The following is a 26,604-nucleotide window of genomic DNA, read 5'->3' as shown; positions in this document are numbered from 1 at the left end:
AGGGATGTTCTCCTACCTGTGGCCACATAGGCAAGGTGGCTCCACACTGATGTAGGAGAGCTCTCTGTTTACTCACCGTGCTAAGCGTAGAGAAGAACCACGTCATTGTGGGGCTGGGCTCACAACACCTGGTGGTGCTTCTGAAAGTGTTAGTGGGATTTTACAAATAGGACCGATTCCCCTGCCACTTCCATTGTGAAGACACTTGATACTGTATCCTGTTACCACTGATCTGCCCTGTGTTTCATCGTCTCTGCGGGAGCCACCGTGTTGGTGTCACACAAACCAAATGCCATCCAGACTTAGTCATGCTTTTCCTGACTCCCTGGAATACCAGTCAGTCTCCCATCCGTGCATCCACAGTCTTCTGTGTGCTCCTGGTTTGGTATTCTTCTTAGGGAATAGAGATCTTTTCTTATTTATTACTTTGACTTTGGTACCCGGCACCACACTTTCATCAGAGTAGGTTCTAATCGTGATTTGTTGAGTTGATTTCTTCTCAGTTGATTAAGTATTGCAGAGAAGCTACATCCTCATAAAACTACATGCCATAAAGGTGTTTTTTTTTTTTTTTTCTGAAACACAAGATAAAGGATATATAAGATGATCAGAACATATCCTTTTTTTAACAAAATTTATTTTACTGAAGTATAGTTGATTTACAATGTTGTGTTAATTTCTGCTGTACAGCAAAGTGATTCAGTTATGCCTATATACATTCTTTTTCATATTCGTTTCCATTATGGTTTATCACAGGGTATTGAATAGAGTTCCCTGTGCGATACAGTAGGACCTTGTTGTTTATCCATTTTGTATATAATAGTTTGCATCTGCTAATCCCAAACTCCCAGTCCATCCCTCCCCCATTCCCCTCCCCCTTGTCAACCACAAGTCTGCAGAACATACCCTTCTCAAAACTTCTATTCAGTTGCAATTCATATAGTCACTAATTTGCTGCCAGTATTTGTATTAATATATGAAAGTTTTTCTCAAAGATTCAGTCTTCCTCACATGGAGAAGGAATTGCTCTAAATGTAAATTAATGTCGTATTTTCCTGTCACCTCCTACACAACCACAGTTCTTTTGATGGACTATATTTGTGCTATTTAGTTTAAATATTTCTGAGGAATATCCGTATACACACATTCATACACACAGGTGTAGATGAACTTTCCTGAGCGTCATGTCTCTTATTTTCAGTAAATGTTTTTATGTTTCTCTTTCTCTTCACACCAGCTCTTTGAGTCCAGACGTCGATCCAGTTCTTGCTTTTCAACGAGAGGGATTTGGACGTCAGAGTATGTCAGAAAAACGCACAAAGCAATTTTCAGATGCCAGTCAATTGGATTTCGTTAAAACGCGCAAATCGAAAAGCATGGATTTAGGTAGTGAGTACGATCTCCATGAACCTCTATCTAAATACGCTTTAGATGCTTTCAGATGAAAATCAATGGTCCCAAACACATGTCTGTTTACTGTGAGCCATAGAGAAAATAAATGCGAAATGAGGCAATTTGGCAAAAATTAGTTTTTCTCCAAGTTTGAGATAACCGTACTTCTAAGTGGCATGTTTACATCATGTGCAATATGTTAATATATATGTTTTCTGATGAGAAAAGAAACAAACACATGTGCCTATCATGCTCTATTCATGTATCTTTACTTGAAAAAAATGAAATGTTTTAACACTTTGGCTGCTGAAAACCAATTTCATTGGAATATGACTTGGTTGGTTGTGGGGACGCTCGAACCAGAAGAAGCAGTTTTGGAGAGAAACCATTATCTCAATCCATGTCTAGAGTTTGGTTACTTCCTCATATTTTCCTTCCATTGCTGTCCTTTAAGGTTTATTTGATAGAAACTCTTATGTGTTGATAATTAAGGCCTTTAAGTGGAGTCGTAATTTGAGAGCATATTTATTGTAGAAAGTATTTGGAAGCAAATGAGAGGAGGAAAATAATCCTAGTTGTTCAATCAAGCACCAATCAGGTAGTGTCTCTTTTTAAATCCAAATCCACCAAAAACCAAAACAAACAAACAAATTAATTAATTATATCCATACACCAATTGAATGATTAGAAAAACCTTCGTTAATCAACTAGAACGTATTTATGCTGTTCTCTGGTGGCTGTTTTTACTTCGAGACTAAAAACATTCATTTATCCCATGCAGAAAAGAACAATCGGGCGATTCCTTGCCTCGCTAATTGTGATATGCTAACATATCAATAACACACGTGTCTGTGAAATGAGATGACTGGCATTGCATGGAGACACTGCTTTTTTCCCCTTTTTTTTTGATTATGAATGTTTGCTTGATATTTCATATATTTTGCATGAAATTATTACCTAAGAATTATCACCTAACTGAAAAGATCTGGGAATGGTTGAAGCATGTTGGGCTGTGGGACTAACTGGGCTAACCATTATACATTTACCTTTTAACAGTAGCTGACGAGACTAAACTCAATACAGTGGATGACCAGAAAGCAGGTAAGAATGGACACTTAGACTGTTGCCATAGAAACTGTGGTCCAAGGAGCTTATCATAATTGTAGAGCTGCCAATCACATAGCACGTAAACATAAATATTCCAGGCTGGCACGGATGTTTTCATAGTAGGAAATCAAATGGTACAAGAAAAGGAAAATTTTCTGTGAGAAGAAATTTATCACTGTAGTATATACTAAATGGAAATATAATTTAGTGCTTCAGAGACACTAAAACAACCCAGATCTTCTTAATTATATTTGTGTAGGAATGTTTTGTCACAATATATTAAAAAAAGTCAAAATCCTGAAAACGTGATCTCTTAGGGTGGATTCTTTGTTTCAGAGTCATCTATCTGATGCTTAGGTTAACATCCAAAACATGATTCTCAAAGTGGTGATTTTCGTTTGACGGATAATGGCACAAATATAAATATTTTCACTGAAGGACAGTGTCTAGGATTGCTCTCATTAGTCACTCAGAAAAGCTTAGATCTTTTTCTGATGCAAGCATTAGTTTGTAGTTACCTAACATTGAATTAGACTATATATTGCGTCCTTATCTTTGTGAACCTGCTTGAAGGTTTTGGTTTTGTTTTTTGTTTTAATTAATTTATTTTTTGGCTGTGTTGGGTTTTCATTGCTGCATGCGGGCTTTCTCTAGTTGCAGCGAGTGGGGGATACTCTTCGTTGCGGTGCGCGGGCTTCTCATTGTGGTGACTTCTCTTGTTGAGGAGCACAGGCTCTAGGCGCGTGGGCTTCAGAAGTTGTGGCTCGCGGGCTCTAGAGCGCAGGCTCAGTAGTTGTGGCGCGTGAGCTTCAGTAGTTGTGGCTCGCGGGCTCAGTAGTTGTGGCTTGTGGGCTCTAGAGCGCAGGCTCAGTAGTTGTGGCACATGGGCTTAGTTGCTCCACGGCATGTGGGATCTTCCCGGACCAGGGCTTGAACCCGTGTCCCCTGCATTGGCAGGCGGATTCTTAACCACTGCGCCATGAGGGAAGCCCTTGTTTTTGTTTTTCTTTTTCTTCTTAACTATTTAGGGCTTGCTTCTAAGATGCTGCCTAAATCATTCCGTAGAAACAATGGATTATTTTGAACTGGGTTTTACATGATAGTAGATTTTACATGTTATTTTATGACAATGATCAGAGGAAAGTCTTTATGTGTAATTAAAGTCATGTGCTTTGTACAATTGAGCGTTTTGATTTATTATTATAAGTTTGGAATAGAGTTTTAATTATTCGAGCTCCAGTATGATTTAGTTACACCACTTAGCACTAATTGGCTTCAATTCACCTTTTTAACCTGCAGTAGTAATTAGTTTTAGGCTTCTTGAAAAATGTGTATCCCACGTACATATGTAAAGATAATTGTGGACGTGGTTGGAGTTTTCACATTCTGTAAAGATAGATAGTAAAAACTACATCCAATAAATCATTGGATTAACTGTAGTGCAGGGCAATTAACAATAGCCTCAGCCCTTATTAAGTAGTTATTTCTTTTATCAAAACAAAGCATTTCATTGGAATTCTGAAGCAGGGCTAAAGAAAAACATTATTTGATAGTTTACATATGTAAATTAGTAATTCGTTTTTGGAGTTAATGGTATTCAGTACTTTTCAAGAAGTAACCCCTGTTCAAGTTAATGTTTATAAAAAACAAATTGAGCTGCTCAGATTAAAGAACATGACTTTATATAATATGCCAATTAGGTAAAGTAAGGAAAATAGTTAATTTAACCAACTCACTAACAGGAAAAGAACAATTTATTATGATTAAAAAATAATATCCAGATTTCAGCTGAAAACATTAAATAACTTTCATGGTGAGAAGGCAGATTTTTATCATCTAATTGAATCATCTGCTTTCATAGTGCCTTAGAATGTTAGTTAGATCCTAGATAAAAAGCATTTATAAAATACTATATGTGATCTATCTTACCGAATTAAATTGGAAAAACTTGGGACAAAAAATTATTACATAGACATCAAAGTACTTTCTGGTCTATTGCTTTTAAATCTACAATGAATAAAATATCTACGCTGAATCCTTCCCATCCTCCAGTATTAGACAGTGAAGAGATTTTCAGTTATTTTTCTTTCTTCACTTCACTTGAATTGCTAAGATTATCATGATTTTACAGTTTAGTCCAAAGGTTTTTGGTAGAGTCACCGTGGCATTTTAGTGTAGATCATTTGTCTAGCTGTAAGCCTTTCATAATGAAAATTGAATTCCATTTCCCTTTGCCCTTGCAAAAGACATCCTCTCCTTTTTTTTGGTGAGAGAGGTATTAGTACGTAAGAGTAGAAAAATAGACCTTAGGAAAATAGTATGATCATGATTTCCCCCTTTATTCCTGGATTTAGGAATCTTCTATGATATTTGGGGGGTAAATTTACTTTCTGCAAGAAAAGGAGGAACAGGAATAAGAGAATTGTGTTTCTAATAGTTTAATCCTTGAATATAAAAAATAAGCAAAGTGTCCTAATGACCTGAAAGATTTATATAAGGAGCTTCAAAATACTATTTTTAAATTATTATTTTACATTTAAAGTAATTTAAAAATTATTTAAAATAATTTAAAAATTATTTTAAATAATTTAAAATTTAGAGACATTGATTTTTTTGTGTGTAAATAAAACTACTCTCTTGCCCCACTTTATATAGTGAGAGATATTTTCAATTTTTATTGCTGCTAAATGATAAGTTTATGATGTTAGGAATCTCAGTGATCCTCATTTAGGAATCTTATTAATTTATTACTTAACAAAATCTCTGTTAAAGTTTCTTTGACAAACATACCACTTGCATGGATGAAATCCATGTTATAGATCAAGAGTCAGCAAGCTCTTTCTGTAAAGAGCCAGGGAGTAAATATGGTAGATCTTGTAGACCAAACAGTCTCTGGAGCAATTACTTAATTCTGATGTAGTGTGAAGGCAAGCCATGGAGGATATGCAAATGAATGGACATGGCTGTGTTCCAGTCAGATTTTCCAGATTTGGCCCACAGTTTGCTGATTGCTGTTATAGATGCACAAATTATAGATGTTATGAAAATTTTCAACCATATGTAAAGACTGTAGTTTATTAACCTACCATATACCCAATACCCACCATATATAATTATCAACATTTTGCCAGAATGTTATACTACAGTGTTAAGAATTTAGAGAAAAGAGTAGATAGGTAAGCTCCCAATTATGCTTACAAAATATCTATTGCTTATTTAGTTACAATTCCATCATTTTTTTATCCCTGATTTGCTTGTGTTTTGTTTCTTAATAAATACATATATACATTTATCTATACATATATCAATATTTATATACATGTAATATATATACATTTATTTGAATAAATACTCATGCCATATCTGAAATTATTAAAGCGTTTAGTGCTTTGAGTATCTTAAGTCAAATCTCAGCTAACTTTTCATACATAAATTATGTTTTGTTTTGTTTTGTTTTGTTTTGGCTGCATTGGGCCTTCATTGCTGCATGTGGGCTTTCTCTAGTTGTGGCGAGCGGGGGCTGCTCTTCTTCGTTGTGGTGTGCAGTCTTCTCATTGCAGTGGCTTCCCTTGTTGTGGAGCACAGGCTCTAGGCACTCGGGCTTCAGTAATTGTGGCACGCAGGCTCAGTAGCTGTGGCTTGCGGGCTCTAGAGCACAGGCTCAAGAGCTGTGGCACATGGGCTTAGTTACTCTGCGGCATGTGGGATCTACCCGGACCAGGGATCGAACCCGTGTCCCCTGCATTGGCAGGCGGATTCTTAACCACTGAGCCACCAGGGAAGCCCATAAATTATGTTTTTATGATAATCTTTACTGGAAGTATCAAATCTTCATTGGAGATATATACATAGATACATATAGATACATACATGCATCCATACATAAACATGTCCTTTATGAAGCCAAGAAGGTACTGAATATTTGCCTTATAAAAGTTTATAGGACCTAAATGAAACTAGTAAGTTATGAAAATTGATAGGCGTGATTTATTCAGAAAAAGATCTTCCTAGTGCTAATTCTAGAAAATGTGAACGTAAATGGCCCTACCCAGGAATCATCTTTTCCCATTCTCTTTGATTTCTTACTTTTTCTTTCATTCTTCGGAACAAAATTCATTTTCCTTCCTGTGACATGAGTTTTATGGGTATTTAAAACATGAACTTGTCAAAAATTATAGGGCTATCAAGAGAAAAAGTAAGATTGATCATCCTAGAAAGAAATATTTCTTGTGAATTTTTGTCATAAAATAAATAATCAAATATATACAAACCTGCATGGAAAAAGTTAAATAAATCATATTTTTCTCCCAAGCACAATGATTTATAGAATATTTTTTCTTTTTTAGAGTCATCTGTCTGCCTTTCTGCCTACGTTACATTTTAACATACTTATTCTAACTTAAAACTACCCCATTGTGAAAATCATGTGAAAGGTGTCATGTAAATGAAGCTTAAAAAGATAATTCTTGTTTTGACTCTCCCAATTTAATTTTTATTCTGTTTTATACTCTGAGCAATGGAAAGCCCATATCAGAACTATTTGTCTTCTAAGTGATAACATATCAAGGCTACTCCTTAATTATTGATCCACATATGGGCTGATGGCCCCACATGGAGAGAAACTATCCAGCCTCTCCTTCCCTCCCCCCCTTTTTTTTTTTTTTTTTGCACCTGTCTTTTTAGCAGTATAAGTGAAGAACTAGCTCTATAACCTGGATTGCCCAGCTGGGGGTGGCTGGCATTTCAGCCATCTAGACGCTAAATTAATCTACCTCTGAGTGCCAGGTCAGGCAGTGATGGATGAGGTTGTCATACCTGGTTAAAGAAATCCATTTTGATTGCATTCTAAAGCTTGGTTACCATCTTGGGACTTCCTGCCCTAGATCCTCAAGTCACAGAGCCACATTTTTTTTTTTTTTGATATTTATTTATTTATTTGGCTGCACCGGGTCTTAGTTGCAGCACAGGGATCTTCGTTGTGGCATGCAGGATCTTTTTTTAGTTGCGGCATGTGGGATCTTAGTTCCCTGACCAGGGATTGAACCCAGGCCCCCTGCATTGCGAGCGCAGAGTCTTAACAACCGGACGACTAGGGAAGTCCCCAGAGTCGCATTTTTAATCCTCTGAATTCTCCCCTGCCATCCTATGAAATTTTCTTGGTAATTGTGATGTCTTGTTCCTTCTGTTCATCACCTGTTTCTCTTTGCAGGCCTGGAGATCTAAGTACTCACATCCAGCTCTTGAGTCCTCTCTCCCTTACTTCTCTCTCTCTCTCTCTCTCTCACTCTCTCTCTCTCTCTCTCTCTCTCCCTTATATAGTTTGTTTCTATTCACATTTTGTGTTGCTTTTCCAAGAGAACTACCATTTTCCAGAATTAGGTTTCTACCTGGTGCCAGGGTGCCCTGTTTCTATGGGTGACACGTGGTCTCCTGTGCTTTTCTTACTCGCTGAGTTGTCCGAACTTGCACCATGATGAGGAAAAGGCTTGATGAAACTCATTGAGGTGAAAGTTTCACTTCCATCTTGCAAATAAACTGCCAAACAATGATTTCAGCTACATTTTGAAGCTTACTCTTGGTTGCTTCCCTTAGCCTTCTCATCATTCTGCTTTTCAAATGAGCTCCTGGGTTATTCTGCCTCTTTTATATTATTGACATAACGTGGAGCAAATGATTTGACAGAGATTTCATCTGTTAAGCTAAAAATGGAAACTAATAACACAGAGTGTTTCCTAATGAGAATAGAGAAAATAGACCTACTTTAATATACATTTGGGAAAAGTTAAAATTAGTTACTGTTACTTTACTTTTTATATCTTGCCACCCACATTCCAGAAGTTGACGTTGAGCAAATAATTTATGTGCCTGATATTTTCCACAATTTGTAGATATTCAGACATGTAATTTTCTCCACTCATTCTAACTAAGATTTTGTTTTTGCAAACCTCCAAGGTTCTCCCAGCAGAGATGTGGGGCCTTCCTTGGGTCTGAAGAAGTCCAGCTCTTTAGAGAGTCTGCAGACAGCAGTCGCTGAGGTGACTTTGAATGGGGACATTCCTTTCCATCGCCCGCGGCCGCGGATAATCCGAGGAAGGGGATGCAATGAAAGCTTCAGAGCTGCCATTGACAAGTCCTATGATAAACCTGTGGCAGATGATGACGATGAAGGCATGGAGACATGTAAGTTTACAATGTCTGAAAGAGTGGCCATGCCAGGCGTCTCTATAGAGCAGCAGTTCTTAAAGTGTGCTCCAGGGAACCCTAGGGGTTCCCAGCATCCCTTCAAAGGGATCTAGGAGATCTAAATTATTTTCATAATAATAAGAAGATGTTATTTACCTTTTTTACTCTTATTCTCTCACAAGTGTACCGTTGGGTTTTCTAGAGGCAACATGTCATGTGATATTGCAATAGACTGAATGCAGAGAAGATAGAAGAATCTTTTCAGCTAGATATTAAAGAGATTTGCCATTGTTCTCAATAATTGTTTTTGGAAAATACAGTGGTTTTTTTTAATAAAAACCATAATTTCTGTTAACATGAAATCTATAATTTTTTATAAAGTAATTTGTATTTTTTAACTTTCTCAATTTTAGTTTAATAAATATTGATAGACATAACCCACATAAAATTTTGAGTCCTTAATAAACTTTAGGAGTATAAAGGTATCCTGAGACCAAAATATTTGAAAACCACTGCTGTATAGTATGTCTTTAATATATCTCAAATGAGTACATGTAACCATCTGTGATTTTGATAACATATTTTTGTTTTGTTTTTATGAATTACTCTTGCTTTCCTTGAACTGAGCTAGCAAGACATATTTGTGTATGTGTATTTCCAAATTGCCAAATATTTTAAACCAAGATTATTGAAAGTCAAAGGTTACCATGAATGAGCAATGTGTTTTCCATAGTATATTGAGAAAAAAGTAACATTTATAAATACGTACTAACGTATGCTTCAGGGAGTTGTCACTGTAGTTAAATATTTATGGTATAAAAATAGCCATTCAATTTAAACATAAGGAAGAAACTCAGTAGTGTATTTACTTAGAAGAGAAAGGACTAGAGTCCTAATAGAAAAAATTGTTGATTAACTTACATTGTTCGTATCTACTAAATCACATTTTAGTTTTCTAACTTCAAAGTGACTCTACCCATCTAACCATTGTAAGAAAAGCTAGAGGGGGGAAAAAAAAGAGAAGAAAAGCTGGAGACACCACTGCCCAAGGTTAAGGCAGAGATCATTTAGGTGGATTGTAAACAATTACAATTTAACTTTTGGGTGAACCACTTTGATCACACGTACCTAAGGAAGACTGTGCTGGGGAAGGAGAGTTTGAAATGAAAATCACATTCTGAGGAGATTTAAAGCAAAATTATATAATCTTTGCCTATCAGATATAATGTGTTTCGGAAGATGAATATTTCTGCCATAATGTAACACACAAAGCAAAGCTTAGGAGAGGATCACTGCTTTCTCCCCCCAGATTTCTTAGTCTAAATCTGGACAGTTGTTCACTCCATGCAGCCAGTGATTTCAAATATATGCAGCTCATTGCTCCCAGATGAAGAACATATTTCCTATTTTTGCTGCCAGTCCTGGTCTCCAAGATCCTGAGTCATATGAGCTTTCGACGCTCTTGGGTTTTTCCTGGAGTATCAGTGGTTCCTTGCCAGCCTTACCAGTATTACTTGTGCTGCCTTTCTAGGGTGGGGACCCTGTATCACTTAGAGATCTTGCCTCTGTCCTGGGTGCACATTTAATAAGAGATACAGTGCTTTGGCACCTCCATATTTGTTTTGTAAGCACAAATTATGCTGCTGAGTTTTTTTCTTGTTCTGGTTAAAATGTTATTTAAATTCCCTCATAAATGCAATTTTCTCACATATATCACTTATTTGAAATATGCAACAGGGGATGGAATAGCTATCGGTACCAGGCATGTTCTTAATTCTGTGGCCTCCAGAGCTTTCCACTGGTGTGAACATCTAAATTTGTCCCTCTATAAACTTAGTTTCCTTTTTTAATTGGAAAGAACAGATTTAAGTATTTTATTTGAAAACTTTTGTGTTCGATTATCATCAAGACAAAACCAAGTAAATAGACAAACGACGATTTGTGAAGGGCAGGGAAAGTTCTGGACGAGAGCTGAGAGAGACACTGTGACAACGTGCACCTGCAACCACAAAGTGCTGGGTTTTCCCAAAGTCCTGACTCTAGGATGTATTTTTCCAGACCAGTCTGGTGAACTTTGGATATGGCCAGAGAAAGGCAGCTCTTCTACATTTCAAATGTTTGCAGTGCAGGTTGTCAAAACTGTGTGAGTAGGGTGACGTGAGCCTGGGGTCCAGATGACTTACATCCCATCCACATTCTTCTCACCCATTTGGGATTTGGATCAAGTTGCTCAACATCCTTGAGCTTTAATTCCCTCACTTGTAAAACTGAAGCTTTGGACGCCCAGGTCATTGATGCTCAGATTGTGTGTGGCGGCGGCCAGTGAAGAGTGGCGCCTCGGTGGTCTCAGGGAGTCGGGAAGCACATGGGCACCTGAGTGGGTGGGCTCTGTCAAAGTCACCAGCCCCCCCCGCACCCCGCTGTTGCCTCAACAATCATGTGTTATTTATTGATTTACTTATATTTTTTGAGGGGGGTGCCGTGCGGCTCGTGGGATCTTACCCAGGGATCACACCCGAGCCCCCTGCAGTGAAAGTGCCAAGTCCTAACCACTGGACCACCAGGGAATTCCCAGTCCTGGGTTTGTTTTGCTTTGTTTTGTTTTGTTTTTGCGGTACGCGGGCCTCTCACTGTTGTGGCCTCTCCCCTTGCGGAGCACAGGCTCCGGACACGCAGGCTCAGCGGCCATGGCTCACGGGCCTAGCCACTCCGCGGCATGTGGGATCTTCCCAGACCGGGGCACGAACCCTTGTCCCCTGCATCGGCAGGCGGACTCCCAACCACTGCGCCACCGGGGAAGTCCTAGTCCTGGGTTTTTAAAATCACTTTTCATACATTGTAGTTCTTTGTCAATTTTAAGTTTAAAAAAAAGGAAGTTCGCAGTTTTCCAGAAAAAGTTTGAAAAGCTCTGGTTTAGATGGTTCCATTTCTGAGGTCCTTTCCAGTTTTAACTTTCCATGACTCTGTTTCCCCCTTCACTTACTGACCTCCGTCCTGCCTGCCTGCTTCTCTCATTGTCTGTAAAGTCCACGAAGAAAGACACCACCGTGTCTTATTCCTGCGTAACCAGGCTCAGAGCTCGGCAAAGCGTTGGAGTCAGTGACTGTTTGTGGCATCAGTAAATGGACTCCTGCTTGACTAGCCCCACTGTTTGTGAGAGACACACGCCCAGACACAGCGAGCCTCAGGCTGTGGCGCTCGGGGCAGCAGTGACATTTCACTCCTGCTTGTGTCCCACGCTGGACCTGCATGTCTGAGACCTCCAGTGCCTCAGCAAGCTGTTTGTTTTTCTTCAAAAAAAAAAAAAAATCTCTCAAGGCTGGTGTTACTGCTGGTGGTCATGAGACTGTCACCTTTACGTATGACTAGGTACAGGTGTGAGAAGGAAGCCCCGCTTGCCTAGCTCCTCCTCTAGTTCCCTAAACACCATCCTTTTCCGAGTCAGGCTGTGGATTCTCACGGTGTGATCCACACACTCTCTTCCACTGTGTGCATTTGCGTTTCTGCTTATGCTCTTCATCCTCTGCTTGTGCTCCTCCCTTGGGCATCCTTGCCTGTGCCTCCCTCACCTGTGCGGCCTCGCCCGGCATCCTTGCCATATGGGAGCTGTCCCCGGCCACATGTCTAGGCCCTGCCGTCCTCGTGCTCTGTGGGACACTCCGTACGAGAAAGGCCCTTGTACAAGGGCCTTTCTTTTACGGAGGTGGGACTCCAGGGACTCAGTTACGGCCGCCGTTAAATTAAAGATGCCGAGTCACTGTTGAGCGGTGCTCTGTAAGAGGACCCTGTCTGGGCAGACAGTCTTTGTTAGATGGCTGTCCTGTGAGGATGCAGTCCGCGCACCCTAGAAACATGGGGGCGGCATTACCTGTACCACCCAGCTGCCTGTTTCTGTCCTGTGCAGCCCTTTCCCGCTTTACGGGAAAGGCGCTTAGGCAGAGGCCTGGTTGAATGCTGTTGTCAGTCGGGTCGAGGTCCTCCCGGGTGACTCTCTTTCACGGCTCGGAACAGGCTTGCCTCTTCTCAGCAGCATCGAAATTGTGGCATGCACACAACAATGGGGGCCAGGAGACTGGTGCGGGATCCATGTGGTATCTGGTATCTGTCATCTTCTGTAACACTTACGTGCTTCCTGTGGAGATGGCAGAAGCCAGTGTTTTTGTCTCTCATTTAATCCATCTGGCCTCTCCACATTGTGTGTGTCTGTCTGGATCAAGATGGAGCTTTGTATTCTGGGACCCATTATCTCCGAGGTCCTACCTGTGTTTGACAGGTCAGGGCATCTACAATCTGCTCCCTCTTCTATGCAAATCACACTCCCCGCCTGGCTCCCAGCAAGGAGCTCCTCCATCCCCCATAATAAATCAGTTTCTGTTGGAACCGAGAACATGGATGCTGTATAACATTGCTTTGTTTTATTTTTGAAAATATAGAGTCCCATTTTTTTTTCTCTATTAAAATTTGCCAAATTGTCAGCCTTCCTATCAATTCAGTAACAGCTTTTTGTCCAGGTCAAGGAGGTGAAGCACAACAAAACAGAAGACTATCCTATTAATTGTACTTCTCAATTTTAAGATCTATCCAGTTTACAATTTTAAATGTGAGAACTGTGAAAACATAGAGCCAGATTGCTTTTGAGTAGCTTGCCTACTTTCTTATAGTCCTCTTAACAGATCAGAAAAAAAGCACTGCTCTAAAATATACATAACTTAGGTTAGCAGTATGAGATTTGAAGAAACTGAATTTATGTCAGTAAATCAGCTAATCTGAAAGCTTCCAGGAGAATTTTTGTTTATTTTATTAGCTTCATATAGGATATTGCATGAATATCTCAGACTCTCTACTCTCAGCATCCTCCACATTTCTAGCCACCTTTTGTCATTACATTTTGAGCAAAAAAAATGCAAACTAGGTTGTTATCTTAAGACACCCCATTAGATTACTGTTAATCTGTAGTGGAAGAATTCAGTATAGGGGTTTCAAAGTCGAAGTACTTTGTAAAAGATTTCCCATTTGATTAATCTGTCTTAATGGATAATTGGGTGTTGATCTATAAAAAATATTTGTTCTGAAGGGCTGGGAATACGAATAACCTGTCTTATCCTCTTATGCCAATTTGTATACTTAAGTATCACTTGCAGTTTAAGAAAAGGAGCTTTGATTTTAGGAAATTTCTGAATGCAGTCGAGGTGTAAGCATGTGAAGTAGCTGAAGCTATCTATTCCTTACATTTCTTTTTCTAAGTGAAAAGTAAGTTAAGCTAAAAGTATGATGAAAAGTCACATCTGAAGTGTTTGAATTATAGAATCCTCATTTTAAGCATTTTTTTAATAAGGAAAAAGTATGTAAATAGATGACCAAGATCGTACTTAGGAACAAAATCATAGAATGCATGCCTTCTGATTTGTAGTCCTGTGAGTTTTCTAGAATATGAAACAAATTTCTGAGTGGGATAAGCCATTACACTGAAACTACTATAGAGTATGAATGAGTTGTAGTACCTAAAATCTGATATTTAAGCTCTAAGTTCCTGAGGGGCTGTGGGTGGTTCAACCCAGTGGATAAACTGACACTTGAGAAGCAGTGTGGTTAATGGTTAAGGGCCATTGTAGTGCACAGGTTACCATGGCACCAAACCGTGGGGGACCCACTCAGCCCATGTGGAAGTTGAGTGGGGTGGGAGAAGGCTTCCCAGAAGAGGTACTGTTTTAGGTGAGTAATATTGCTTGAGTGGTCTTCAGTGGGTGCGTAGGAAACATAGAGAGCCGGGACCACCTCTGGACCGCCATCATCCTGTTAAGGTTCATGTATGCACTGCGGGTGAGGGCATGGTGAGGAGTGAGGTTTAAGACGTAGTCAGAGAACAGATCACAGACAGCCTCGTTTAAATCATTTTTGTTCATACTAAGGACCTTAAAGAGCATTTGAAGAATTTCAAGTAAAGGAATATGCTAGTTAGGGCTGTATGGGATGGCTTATTGGGGGTGGGATGGTAAGTAGCAGTGTTGGTGGCAAGACTGGTTCTATGATCATAATGCAAGACTCCAGGTGAGTCATGATGCTTGGCAAAGCCAGAGGAAAGGGAGGGACTGCGTTTACATGCTTAGCATCTCACATGTAAAGATGGATGATGATGACGTGATTTTTCTCATTAGTACCTCCAGGCCCAGAAACTTAGAATCATCGTCTCACTGTGTAATCACTCCATTACCGAGGTTTCTTATTTTTTCCCCCGTGAAATCTCCTAATTTCTCTCCTTCTGTCCAATCTAGCCCCAATCCTCATTTTTTAATATCTGAAGTTACTATTAGGATCTCCTAACTGGTCCGACTGTCTCTACATTGGCTGAGTAAGCTCTGGGATCACACCGTCTTCACAGTCCTTCAAGCTCCCGTGTGCATTCTCTCCCAGACCATGCACTGTCTGTGAGGCTTATCTTCTCACTGCCCTGACTGTCCCCTACCCTCTTGTGTACATTGGACTATCATCTTCCTTCTTCAAGACACTTGTTCCCAAGCAATCTAGTTTTCCTTTGATTTTCTAAAGCCCGAACTGGGTATGGACGCTCCCCGATTTACAATGGTTCCACTTAGGATTTTTGGACTTTACGACGGTTCGAAAGTGATGTGCATTCAGTGGAAACCGTACATCTAACTTTGAACTTGGATCTTTTCCTGGGCAGGTGATATGCAGATCCTCTGTGGAGATGCTGGGCACTGGCAGCAGCCGCAGCTCCCAGTCAGCCACGTGATAACAAGTGGAAACAACCGATACGCTGACAACTGTTCTGGTTTCCACTTTCAGCACTGTATTCACTAAATTACATGAGACATTCAACACTTTATTATAACCTAGGCTCTGTGTTAGATGACTAGGCTAATGTCAGTGTTCTGAGCACATTTAAGGTAGGCGAAGCTAAGCTATGATGTTCGGCAGGTCAGATGTATTCAGTGTATTTTTGACTTACGGTATTTTCAGTTTATGTTGGGTTTAACAGGCCGTAACCCCATCGTAACTCAAGAAAAATCTGTATATAGATGTATCTGAGACTTTTTAATATAAAATATTTTTTTAACATTAAGAAATTTTGTGGATCTCGCAGTTTGGATTGTAGGGCATGGGAGTTGAGAACACTTTTAGGGGACAGTTGTTTTGATTTCTCAGTAAATAGCAAAACAGAGCACTGCTCTCCATTCGCTGTTTCATCACATTTGCACATTTTTATGTTGTTATTTATTTTTGTTTTTGTTTTTTCACTTAAAAGAGTCAGAGCAGTGGCCTGGACACTCTTTCCTTGACACCGTAATTTTTTTGTATATTGTTAAAATATACATTTGACACCAATTCAGTCCTTGATAAAAATAAAATTCTTAGTGGCAATTCCAACAGCAGGGTTATGAGTGCTACCATTTTCATTGTGTAGCCAGTCCATTGGGTCTGTCGAAAGGAAAGCGTTCAGCTTCTTTATACATTGTCCCCTGTGCACAGGAAACAGTGTCTATTGTGGACCATCATTTGTATGTGAAAATCAATTATACACTGAAAGCAAATTTGCAAGCGTTCGGAAAATGGAGGGTGTGATCCTCATTGTATTTGTTCTGCAGCATTCTCCTGGGCAGGGGGGATAGTGGAGGTGGCATTCTACCAAGATCTTCAGGAACATTTTACCTGTTTGTTTGGAGGGATGCATTAAAGAAAACTTTAGACTGTGAAGTAGAAGTAAAGAATGGTTTTTGATAATAAGTCTTAAACTCTTTGGAAGTGTGGTTTTATTGTTTTTGTCTCTCAACTCCTTACCCGAATGTAAACTAAGAGGTTGGCTTTTTTTTTTTTTAATGAAATAAATCTACTTTTAGAAGAGTGGGTTTTAGGAATCATCTATTTGAACGTTCCTCCAGTTGCTGAAAACCCTTCTCTAAGCCTGCTGATAAACGTCACCCACTTCCTTCATGGCTTTTTCTCCTTTCACCGTCACGTTCTCTGTTCTTCATAATATCAGTTGTTACTCCCACACCACATTTTAGTATAAAAGCTTCTTCATTCTTCTTGCCAGCTTTGTGTGTGTATGTGTTTTTTTTTAAATGTTCTGAAAAAGCTAAGTTTTTCCATTGCCAAAAGCTCATCATTCTAATGTTAAAAGTCAGGGTCCAGGAAATCAGATCCTATTACTCAGTACCATCTGTGTCACTAGCTGTTCATTTCTTACGTCTTTTCTTCCTTCTCCAAAGTCAAATGTTCAACTAAACTAAGAAACAAAAATAATATGTGTATACATATATAAAAATATATATGTATATCTATTTATTTTATTTATAATAAAATGTTCTCAAATCCTGTGCAGGATTTGCAGTGCCTGGGGAGTTCAGTCCTCATTTATTTTTAGTACATTGTATCTTACCTAACATTAGTCAATAGACGTTGGTAGTGGTCAGTGGATTTGCTAAGTCTAGTGAAATTTTCCAATTACTAATGTCTCACTTTTCAACTCACTCATTTTAAATTTTAAGCTGATAGATTCTGAAGACTGCGTAATCCTGTGTCCAGTTATTACATTTAATCCTTTGTCTTCCAAAGTAAATTGGAAATTACTCAAGAATATGTGCTTTTATTATTAGATCTTTCTAATTCCTAGAGTAGTTCTTTCTAAACAGGGAACAGTAAAGGATGGTTTTCATATGATGGGCTCTTTGTCAGTCCACTCAACAAATATTTAATAACACTTCTTTGAGCTATGCCCTCGGAGAAGAGTACTTGCTCACTGGCAAATAAGAAGTAATGCTGTCGTTTTCATTTTGTATTTCTCTGTTTTGTGTTTCTCCGGATGTTTGTACCAATTCATTTGACACTAGTAACAAGTCTGAATAAATAATTCTAGTAAAATTGTCAAAGCTGCCTAGAGTGACATTAACCGCTAAATCTTACACTTGTGATAAATAGTACTGTGGTTATTCCACAGCTGCTCTAAAGTTTGATTTATATAATGTACCTATTAGGATGCTTTCCGCTGCATTTAGTAGAAAACCCAGCTCAGACCAGCTCAAACCATGAGGAAATACATTGTCCTACATAACTGGTTCTAGAGTTGGGTAGCTTCCAGGATTATTGATTCCACAGCCTAACGGTGTTATCAAAGCCCCGCCATCCTTCTGACCCTTCTGCCACACTGTCCACAAGTCAGCTTAACCCGAGGGTAACCGCAGGGCTCAGAGGCCTCGTGCTTTCCTGATCACGTCCAACTGAAGGGAGTGAGCCATCTCCCCACGCATGGAATACGTCCATTCGGGGTGATGGGGCCATTCTTGGACTAATAACATTGGACTAATAAATCAACAGGGGCAGGGGCCCATAGGTTGTTATAAATTTAGTAATGAATTCACCCCTTGAAGCTGGGTTGCATTCCTGAACACAATCAGAGTTCATTAGGAAGAAGAAACGGAGAAGTGGATTTGGGATAAGCAAGCAATGGAGATCATTACAGTCCCAACAGTAGTATTGCTTCTCAATGGAAAAAAAAAGACCATGTGGCTTAGAGTCAACTGTTGACAATGAAATGTGTGTGATGATGAGATCGAAGTGTTTATTTATGGCAGAAGCTACAGAACTTCGAGGTTCAGTTGACGCCTAAGGTCATTTTCTCCATAATCATTACCACGTATGTGCTCAGTCTTTTCCAAACTTCTTGGTGACCCAGTCCTAACGTGATATCTTGCAGAACTGAGTAGCTGAATTTGTCGCATGGACTAGCATTTTAATTGAGCTGTATTTGCATCTGTTGAAAACATGGTAATTAGGTATGTCTTAATTATAGAATGTGCTGCCTGAAAGAAAAATAAGCAGCTTCACGTTATACCTTCTTTAAAAAGAGAAACTTGAAAGTATCTGTTTTTATAGGTAATCACACGAGAAAGTAGCTGATAATGCAGTGCACAGAGCAGAAATGTTAGTCAAAAATAGAAATTTCCATTTGTTTGGAAGGAGGTAATCATCTTTCTTTGTGCAGACTATCTGCAGAAGGAAAGCAAACAATCTGCAAAGAGCAAAATTAAGGAGAAAAAATGTAAAATTTATATAGCATTTAAAATAGTCAATTACCTAAATGTAGGTTTATGATTAGTCCGTGCATTGTAATTGATTGTATGAACGCAATCAATCATGCCATTTACGGATGATGTATTACCAGTACTTTTCTTACTTGAAAAATTGTTTATCTGAATATCTTTTGTAGTTTAAGAGAATAAAAATATTTTATGTACCTTATTATAAAGCTAGTATTAAATGTACAAAGACTGGTTTTAAAACTGAAAACAAAATCTGACTATCAGTGACCTTGAATACATACATTTTTTTAAAAAAATTAAGCACGTGTCACCAATTTACTTAAGCTTTTAAAAACCACAGTAATTCTGCATAGGGATGGGGTAAAGTGAGATTCTTATTTTTCTCTATCAAATAATTTTAGCGTTTGAAGCGTACACAATGTAATACTCTAAAAGAACATCTTCTGTTTATGCATATGAAGGCACATATTGCTAAATATTTTTAATTAGTTGGCATTCAAAGGGGTTCGTTACATGAGTACACCCCCAGAAGAGTTTGTGTGATAGTGTATTATCTAAATCAGAATGTTCAGAATAAGCATAAAGAATTCTCAAATGTGCAAGTACGATTGTAAAACAGTCCACTTGCTCGGGGCAGGAAACAGAGCGAGGAGTTTTGATTTTATAAAATGAGGTTACAAAACCTGAAGTTAATAAATGACTTAATACTAATTTTCTCTGTTTCACCCAGTTTAGAAAATAAGTTGTTTTACATACACCAGGAAATGATTGTGAATATGAAAGGAATTGGCAACAAATGTGACTTCAGCATATAGTTCGTTGTGAACGTGCTGCCTTTATCCTGTGACGGAGCCAAGAGCAGACATATGTCCCATGTGCCTCTCCCAAAACCATTAGGCAGAAAACTAGCAGAATCGCTACTGATCTTTCCATTCATGATTTATGACAATGGTCCCTGTGGAAGACGAAGTCTTTTACATGTATTGAGCTCGTTTTTTTGTTGTTTATAGTCTCAGACATGGTAGGGGGCCAGGCAAGCCACTGGATAATACGTAGAGCCCAAACAATAATAGCGTAAAGCTCTACCAGAAACTGACGAGAGCTTAACCAAGCACAGTGGCCTACCTGGGGTTACTGTTACCGGGGTGTGGCATGTGTTGTCAGGCTTCATTAGAGGAGCGTAGACATTGTTCTGAAGCTAGAGGATGGTCATGTGCAGAGGTTGGATAAAAGTTTGTCTGGTTGGGATAAAGTCACGAGTCAGGCTCACCAGTAGTCTTCCAGTTAAAACAGCCATTTACGGGCAGCCGCCGTCTGCTCAGCAGTCCTCATTTTAGAAGTTTAGGGAATGGGAAACGGACCTGTGATTGTATCATATGAGAAGTGCAATAATAAAAGTTTGTACAAAGCACCATGGACGGATAGGTAAAAGGAGTTTTGTCTGCGAGACTTTTAGAATAATCACCAGCGTCCATTTATCTAACTTGAGCGTACCAATAGACACACCTAGGTTTTGTAGTTCCCGGGAACTTTTGAGAACTGTTTTATCCTGATTTGGTCCATTACCTCAAAGTTGAGGCCACACCCATTTCCCATAATGTGGAAGCCATGGTTTACCATCAGTTAGAGCACAGCCAAGTTCAAGGGTGTTTTCAGACAAGATGCTCCAACCCTGCATAAGCTATATTTACATTTTCTTGGGGAACGCCCCTTGAAAAGGCTACACAGCAAGCCCCCCGGGCCAGGAGTCTTTCCCTGCTCTCTGTGCACCACACAAAAATGACAGCCTTAACTCAGCATTTATTTGTAACGCTATGGATTTTCACTAGCAACGCCCATCTGAAAGCTGTAACTGGCTTTCTCTAACACACCCGCACAATTCCTTTTCCATATGAACTGACAGAGAGGGAAAGAAGCAACTTTTTAAAAAGCTGCCTTGTCTCTTGCAAGAGGAGAGTGGCTTCCAGTTAGATACCCCAGTGCAGAGGGAGGCCAGCCTTTCTGCTCACCTCTGTGCTTGGGAGCCGGTCCTCGAGTCCCTGTGCACATTTGATTGAGCTTCTGGAGTGATTTCCTCAGTAGCAGCTACAAGTCACGGAGCTGAATGACTGCAGGATTGACAGTGGGTTTCTTGAGATGCAGTGCTGGCAGCTGGAATGATCTTCTGGGCAGACCGTGGAGTGACTGGATGATAGATGACCAACATCCATGCTGTATGAAGCGTGGAACTGAGCAATCACAGAGTTGATCAAAGAAATGCATGAAGGTCTGGCTGAGGTACAATTGTACCGGAATAAAATAGTAGAGCGAGCCCCACACTGGCGGTGTGCTGGGCCCAGATCTCTCTGTTTCCTCAGCAAGAAATGGAAGAGGTTGGTCTAAATGACCTCCAAAGTACCTTCCGGATTTAGACACAGTGGTGTTTTTACTCTTTGGCTGTACCCAGGGCATGACCTGCTGGGATGGGAAATATGTTGGCTTGTATTTTTAATCAAATGTGAAAACAAAAGAATGCTACACTTTTTCTGTTATTATGTTAAATAATTGGCACGTTGTAAAAAACTGAATTACTTGGTTATAGTTGTGCCATCGTTTGATAGCATCTTCTATGATCTGTGAGGGTTTAATAGCAGAACAAAGATACTAAGATTGTTTTTTTAATTTAATTTTTATTTTACATTAGAGTATAGTTGATGTACAATGTTGTGTTAGTTTCAGGTGTACGGCAAGTTGATTCAGTTATACATATACATTATATCCATTCTTTTTTAGATTCTTTTCCCATATAGGCTATTACAGAGTATTGAGCAGAGTTCCTTGTTCCCTGTTGATTATCTTTTATTTTTATTTTATTTTATTTTATAAATTTATTTATTTATTTATTTTTGGCTGTGTTGGGTCTTCGTTGCTGCGCACGGGCTTTCTCTAGTTGCGGCAAACGGGGGCTACTCTTGGTTGCGGTGCACGGGCTTCTCATTGCGCTGGCTTCTCCTGTTGTGGAGCACGGGCTCTAGGCGCGCGGGCTTCAGTAGTTGTGGCACGTGGGCTCAGCAGTTGTGTCTCGCGGGCTCTAGAGCTCAGGCTCAGTAGTTGTGGTGCACGGGCTTCATTGCTCCACGCATGTGGGATCTTCCCGGGCCAGGGCTCGAACCTGTGTCCCTTGCATTGGCAGGCAAATTCTTAACCACTGCGCCACCAGGGAACCCCTGATTATCTGTTTTATATATAGTAGTATGTGTATGTTAATCCCAAATGCCTGATTTATCCCTCCCCCTGCCTTTCCCCCTTGGTAACCATAAGTTTGTTTTCCAAGTCTGTGAGTCTGTTTCTGTTTTGTAAATAAATTGATACTAGTATTGTTTTAACTGGTCTTATTATACTCTTGATTTTGTGTGTTGCTAACTCAAGTGCTGGTGGAGAGGCAAGACTGAATTTCATTTGAAGATATATTAATTTGATCTAGAGGTCAGTTCTTTGTGAAAGATTTCTAACTGTCTTATATATTTCTCTGTTAGAAGAAGCGGAAAAACACTGATTCATACTTTATTTGTTGATGCAGGGGGAAAATGACCTCAGATTTCAAGGGGTAATCTGGAACCCCAATAATTCTTATTATCGATATATTTGTAAGAACAGCTGAGGCAGCTAATCTGGAAGAAGGTTTATGAGAATGGCTGTTGATGTGTACATCTACTGCTTCTTAATATAGAAATTCCTCAAGTTCTTTTGTAGGTAGAAACCTACTCTAGTTACTTGTCATTCTTTCAAATGCAAAAGGTTGGGGGTATGCCCTTGGACCACATGCTTACTAAGTGTTGCTTCAAAGGACGGAACGTCGTTATCACTAAGCAGAGCTTTTATCTGCAAAGTTCAAAGGGGTGTGAGGCTGTGGATTTATGCCTTCGTGTCTCCATCCGCCTCTGTTCACCTGCCATTGTGTCGACCGACATGCCAAATTATTTTGGATTAGAACAGACAGGAGCGTTGGCTTATGACGTTGGCCTTTGAATGACAATATAAGGAAAAGTTAGGCTGTGAAGATCCAGTTTCCTCTACGCAGAAGTCAAAGGGTCATAGGTATTTGGGAGGCTGAGGAAAGGAGTCCTGTGCTGACACTGGTGTGCTTACGAGGGAGTGGTGCAATTGAACAAAGTCGTCAGCGGCTGGGGTGGGGCTACACCATCCTCACCCAAGAGGAAAGGAAGCTCTTGGCGAGGGGCTGCTCGTCTTCATTTCGCCGGTGTGGTACACAGGACCCTTGGGCTTGGCTGTGTGACGAGGGCTTGCTTATCCCCCCAGCAGTACAGGCTCTATGTCAACGCGAGAGAATCCATCCGGCCCAGGAGCAGATTACGGTTACTGTTACTATTACCGTTACTCTCTTACCGTTGGCCCATCATATTCACGCAGGTACACACGTGCATAGTAATCAGCCACACCACGCGTTCATTCTCATTCACGCGTTCATTCTAATTCTACTCAGAAGTAAACATCCTTGCAGGCCTCGTTGGAAATGTGGGAAAGAAAACCCTCACACGACTTCAGCCTCCTTATTTTTGTCCCTTTGGTTCCCTGTGTTCCTTATCTTTTCTGTGTGTTTGTTTCCTTCCAAGTGGAAGAAGACACGGAAGAAAGTTCAAGATCAGGGAGAGAGTCTGTCTCCACAGCCAGCGACCAGCCTTCCCACTCTCTGGAGAGACAGATGAATGGAAACCAAGAGAGAGGCGAGAAGACCGATCGGAGGAAGGAGAAAATGGGGAAAGAGAAGAAGAAGGACAGAGACAAGGAGAAGGAGAAGATGAAAGCCAAGAAGGGGAAACTGAGGGGCCTGGGAGACATGTTCAGGTAGGTGCTGCCAGCCAGGGCCAGCCGGCCCCCGTGTGAGTGCCACACCAGTGCAAGCACAGCTTTGACGACCTTGTCTTTGAGGTCAGTGGAGATTCTTCTCTAGTTCCCAGGCTTCGCTGCTGTGTTTTTACTTTCTTAAGGATTGCACTTGAACTATCTCAGACCCTTTTAAAGAGCCTGAAAGATGCTATCTTGCCAACCATGTAAATAACTGTGGAGAGGAAGGAGGGCCAGAGACAAAGGGCCCTCACAGCCGTGTTTGTTCTTTTGTGCGTGTGAACAATTGTTCATTGTTGAAGTTGAACATGGAGCCCAAGTTAGTGGTAGCATATAAAGGTTCATTAATAACAAGTCTAATAAAAAAAAATGTTACAAATAGAGCTTCAATTAAGCTGTGTTGATTAATGTAATACTTATTACTTCAGTCGGTAAAGATTTCATTAAATGCAGTCTCTGGCTGTTTCCTGACAGTTGTTTTTGTGCCCCTAAATTATACTCTAGGATTACTTAGCATATCATTTTTTTACAAATCGTGGCTGCACAATAAAAGTGACAAGTCGTTCAGAAGTTGCTCTGAAACTCTCCCATAAACGTTCATTGGAGGTGATTTATAATATTCAGGTATTTAATGTTAAATATAAAGATTGCTTGATTGTTCCATAAATTAAACCCCTAAACATATCAAGATGATGGTTTAAAATTGAAAACAGATGGCATAGCCCCTTGACTCTTCAAAAAGTACTTATCCTGCATTATGAATCCCTTCCTTTTAGCTTTTTATTAATTGCAAAATGTGAACAGGAGTTTTTATTTTCATAGAATTTCCTGATTTATGGTCCTGAGGTTGACCTCAATAACTCAGGGAGTTATAGATAAGTCAAGGCCGTGAAGCGAGGACTCAGGCCCAGCCTGCAGGCTACACACATACCAGATGTGTCCTGTGGATGTCTGGCTAAGTCAAGTGCATGGAATAAGTAAACGACAGACACAGATCACACAGAGCCCGGCCCATTGGCAGTATCAGCTTTAATTTAAATACGGTCGCATTGCCATATTCAGTGCTTCAGAACACTGGGATTTGCATCCTTTCACACCAGAGTTTTTCTTGTTTATATACCGCTCCTCCTGAATGCATTTGCAGTCAGATCATCTTCCATCATTATATTCCGTGTCCAGGAACACTTATGGATGGAATTGAGCTAACTGCCACTTTATTTCAGTTTCTGTGTTAGGCAGAGGGCTTCTCACTCTATATATGCAAACTGACAGCTGGTAATCAGGCACCTACATAATGCACAGAAATAAAGCTGTTGTCTATCAATTAACATTGAGGGAATTTGCACCCCTGTTTTCTTTAAATCAGAGAATATGAAGTAAGAGGAAACCTCCCCTAGGATATACACATCCCGCCTGGAGCCCAGTCTCACTTCCAGGTGCCCCCCCTCCCCCGCCAGTGAAGTCTTCCTGAAGGCTAATGGCTTGTAGGTTTCCTTCATCGGCCAACATTTATCTGATGGGTTCAGTGCTCTGTTCTTATTGAATAAAAAAGTAAGCAAACTTCTAGATTGCTTATAATTATTTTAGAAATTATACATTATTTTAATTATACATTATTTTTTCTGTAGCTTGGGACTCCAGAGTAAGAGAGGCTTTATGTTAGAGTTTTCTTTTTGGGACCAGAGGAGTGGTGAGTGTGGGGACCATGGGGAAATATATATTGTTTCAAAGGGACCCTGAATGCAACCCAACCCAGCCCCGATTTTACTAAAAGTTCTGTAAAACACTGTACGATGTTTTCTCTAGATCAAATTCTACAGATTATACCTCTAACACGTAGTGAAAGCCAGCTTTGTGATAAAGAAGTTGACCCATTTGTAACTTCAAAGGCCTGAGTATTCTTAAAAATCAACTTCTGTGTTTAAGTGCAGGGGCTGAAGGTATTTTCTAAAAACTGAACTCGCAGTCTCCCAGTGTTTAGGAATGGCTACTGAGAAAATCATGGGTGTCCACACTTTTCTGGGACCAATTTGCTGGAGTCAGCCCATGTTGGCTCGTGAGGGTCAATTGTTCAGTTTTTAGAAATTTTGCCAGTTGATTGTTAAACACAGCCATTGTTAAAAATTAGATAAGTTCTATAAAAATCAAAGGTAATTAAAAACTCAAAACTCATCACTTCCTAATTATTTTATTACATTTCATTATGATCTCTGCTTTTGAGGTTATTTGCGCTCACTGTATTGGCACGGTGCTGATACCACACGCTGGTAGCTTAAAATCAGCCGTGTTGGGGGTACTTATACCCCAGGAAGTGTATGAATTCCACAAAACAGGGCTTTTTCTTCCAGGAGAGCCACATACCACCACATGGAGAATGCAGAGATATCCTAACAGGTTTCAGTATCTTGTCTAGTTGCCTTGAATGTGGCCATCTTCTCTCTGGTTTCCCTTTGGGAAATGGTTGAAGCTTGCGAGTATTCCTCCTTGAAAAGAAGTCGAGAATCCTTTATTAGACTAACAGAAGCTTTTTGTTTGGTTGTCTATTGCCTCTAACTCCTTCACAGCATTATGAAATGTCCTTAGTATTTGAGAAGACTCTTAAAGCATTGTTAGACTTTTCAAAACCTTTTTTACCACCTTCCATACCTACTGGATCTAATTATTTGAGACTAATAGACTTGCAGGTTGATTCTTTTATGTTCCCTTTTTTTTTTTTTTTAATTAACAGAGGGGAATATGGTAAGATTTAAAAATTAGTCTCTTCCTTCCTCTTTGTTCTTTTGAGGAGAATAGGATGTGATTCCCTTAGCAGTGTTGCTTTAAAATACCTTAATCAAAACGTGTATGTGCATATAATTTCTTAGAGCACTTTGTAAGAAGATTCAAGTATAGCTGCCCAACGTAGGCCCGAAGTACAAAGCAGGGGTGTGTGTGTGTGTGTGTGTGTGTGTGTGTGTGTGTGTGTGTGTGTGTGTTGGGGGGGTGTTGCTATGATTTGTTTCTGTTTTCTGGTTCAGTT

General features: G+C 39.8%; 1 protein-coding gene across 26 annotated transcripts in view; it reads left to right on the top strand.

Moving 5' to 3' along the window:
• PARD3 (par-3 family cell polarity regulator) overlaps positions 1–26,604 on the top strand; it is a 677,665-nt gene that overhangs the window by 397,514 nt on the left and 253,547 nt on the right. For 19 of the 26 annotated variants that reach the window (XM_049705522.1, XM_033439327.2, XM_049705521.1 and 16 more), the window contains 4 exons: positions 1,238–1,389; positions 2,449–2,493; positions 8,452–8,679; positions 23,354–23,585. In XM_049705522.1, coding sequence (XP_049561479.1) covers positions 1,238–1,389; positions 2,449–2,493; positions 8,452–8,679; positions 23,354–23,585 — 657 coding nt within the window. The remainder of the gene's footprint in view (positions 1–1,237; positions 1,390–2,448; positions 2,494–8,451; positions 8,680–23,353; positions 23,586–26,604) is intronic. The other 7 variants (XM_033439322.2, XM_033439316.2, XM_012535210.3 and 4 more) reach the window with 2 other exon arrangements.

The sequence above is a fragment of the Orcinus orca genome, chromosome 2 (assembly GCF_937001465.1).
Source record: "Orcinus orca chromosome 2, mOrcOrc1.1, whole genome shotgun sequence".
NCBI lineage: Eukaryota > Metazoa > Chordata > Mammalia > Artiodactyla > Delphinidae > Orcinus > Orcinus orca.
The sequence above is the reverse complement of the archived record's forward strand: the minus strand, read 5'-3'. Positions and strand labels throughout refer to the sequence as shown.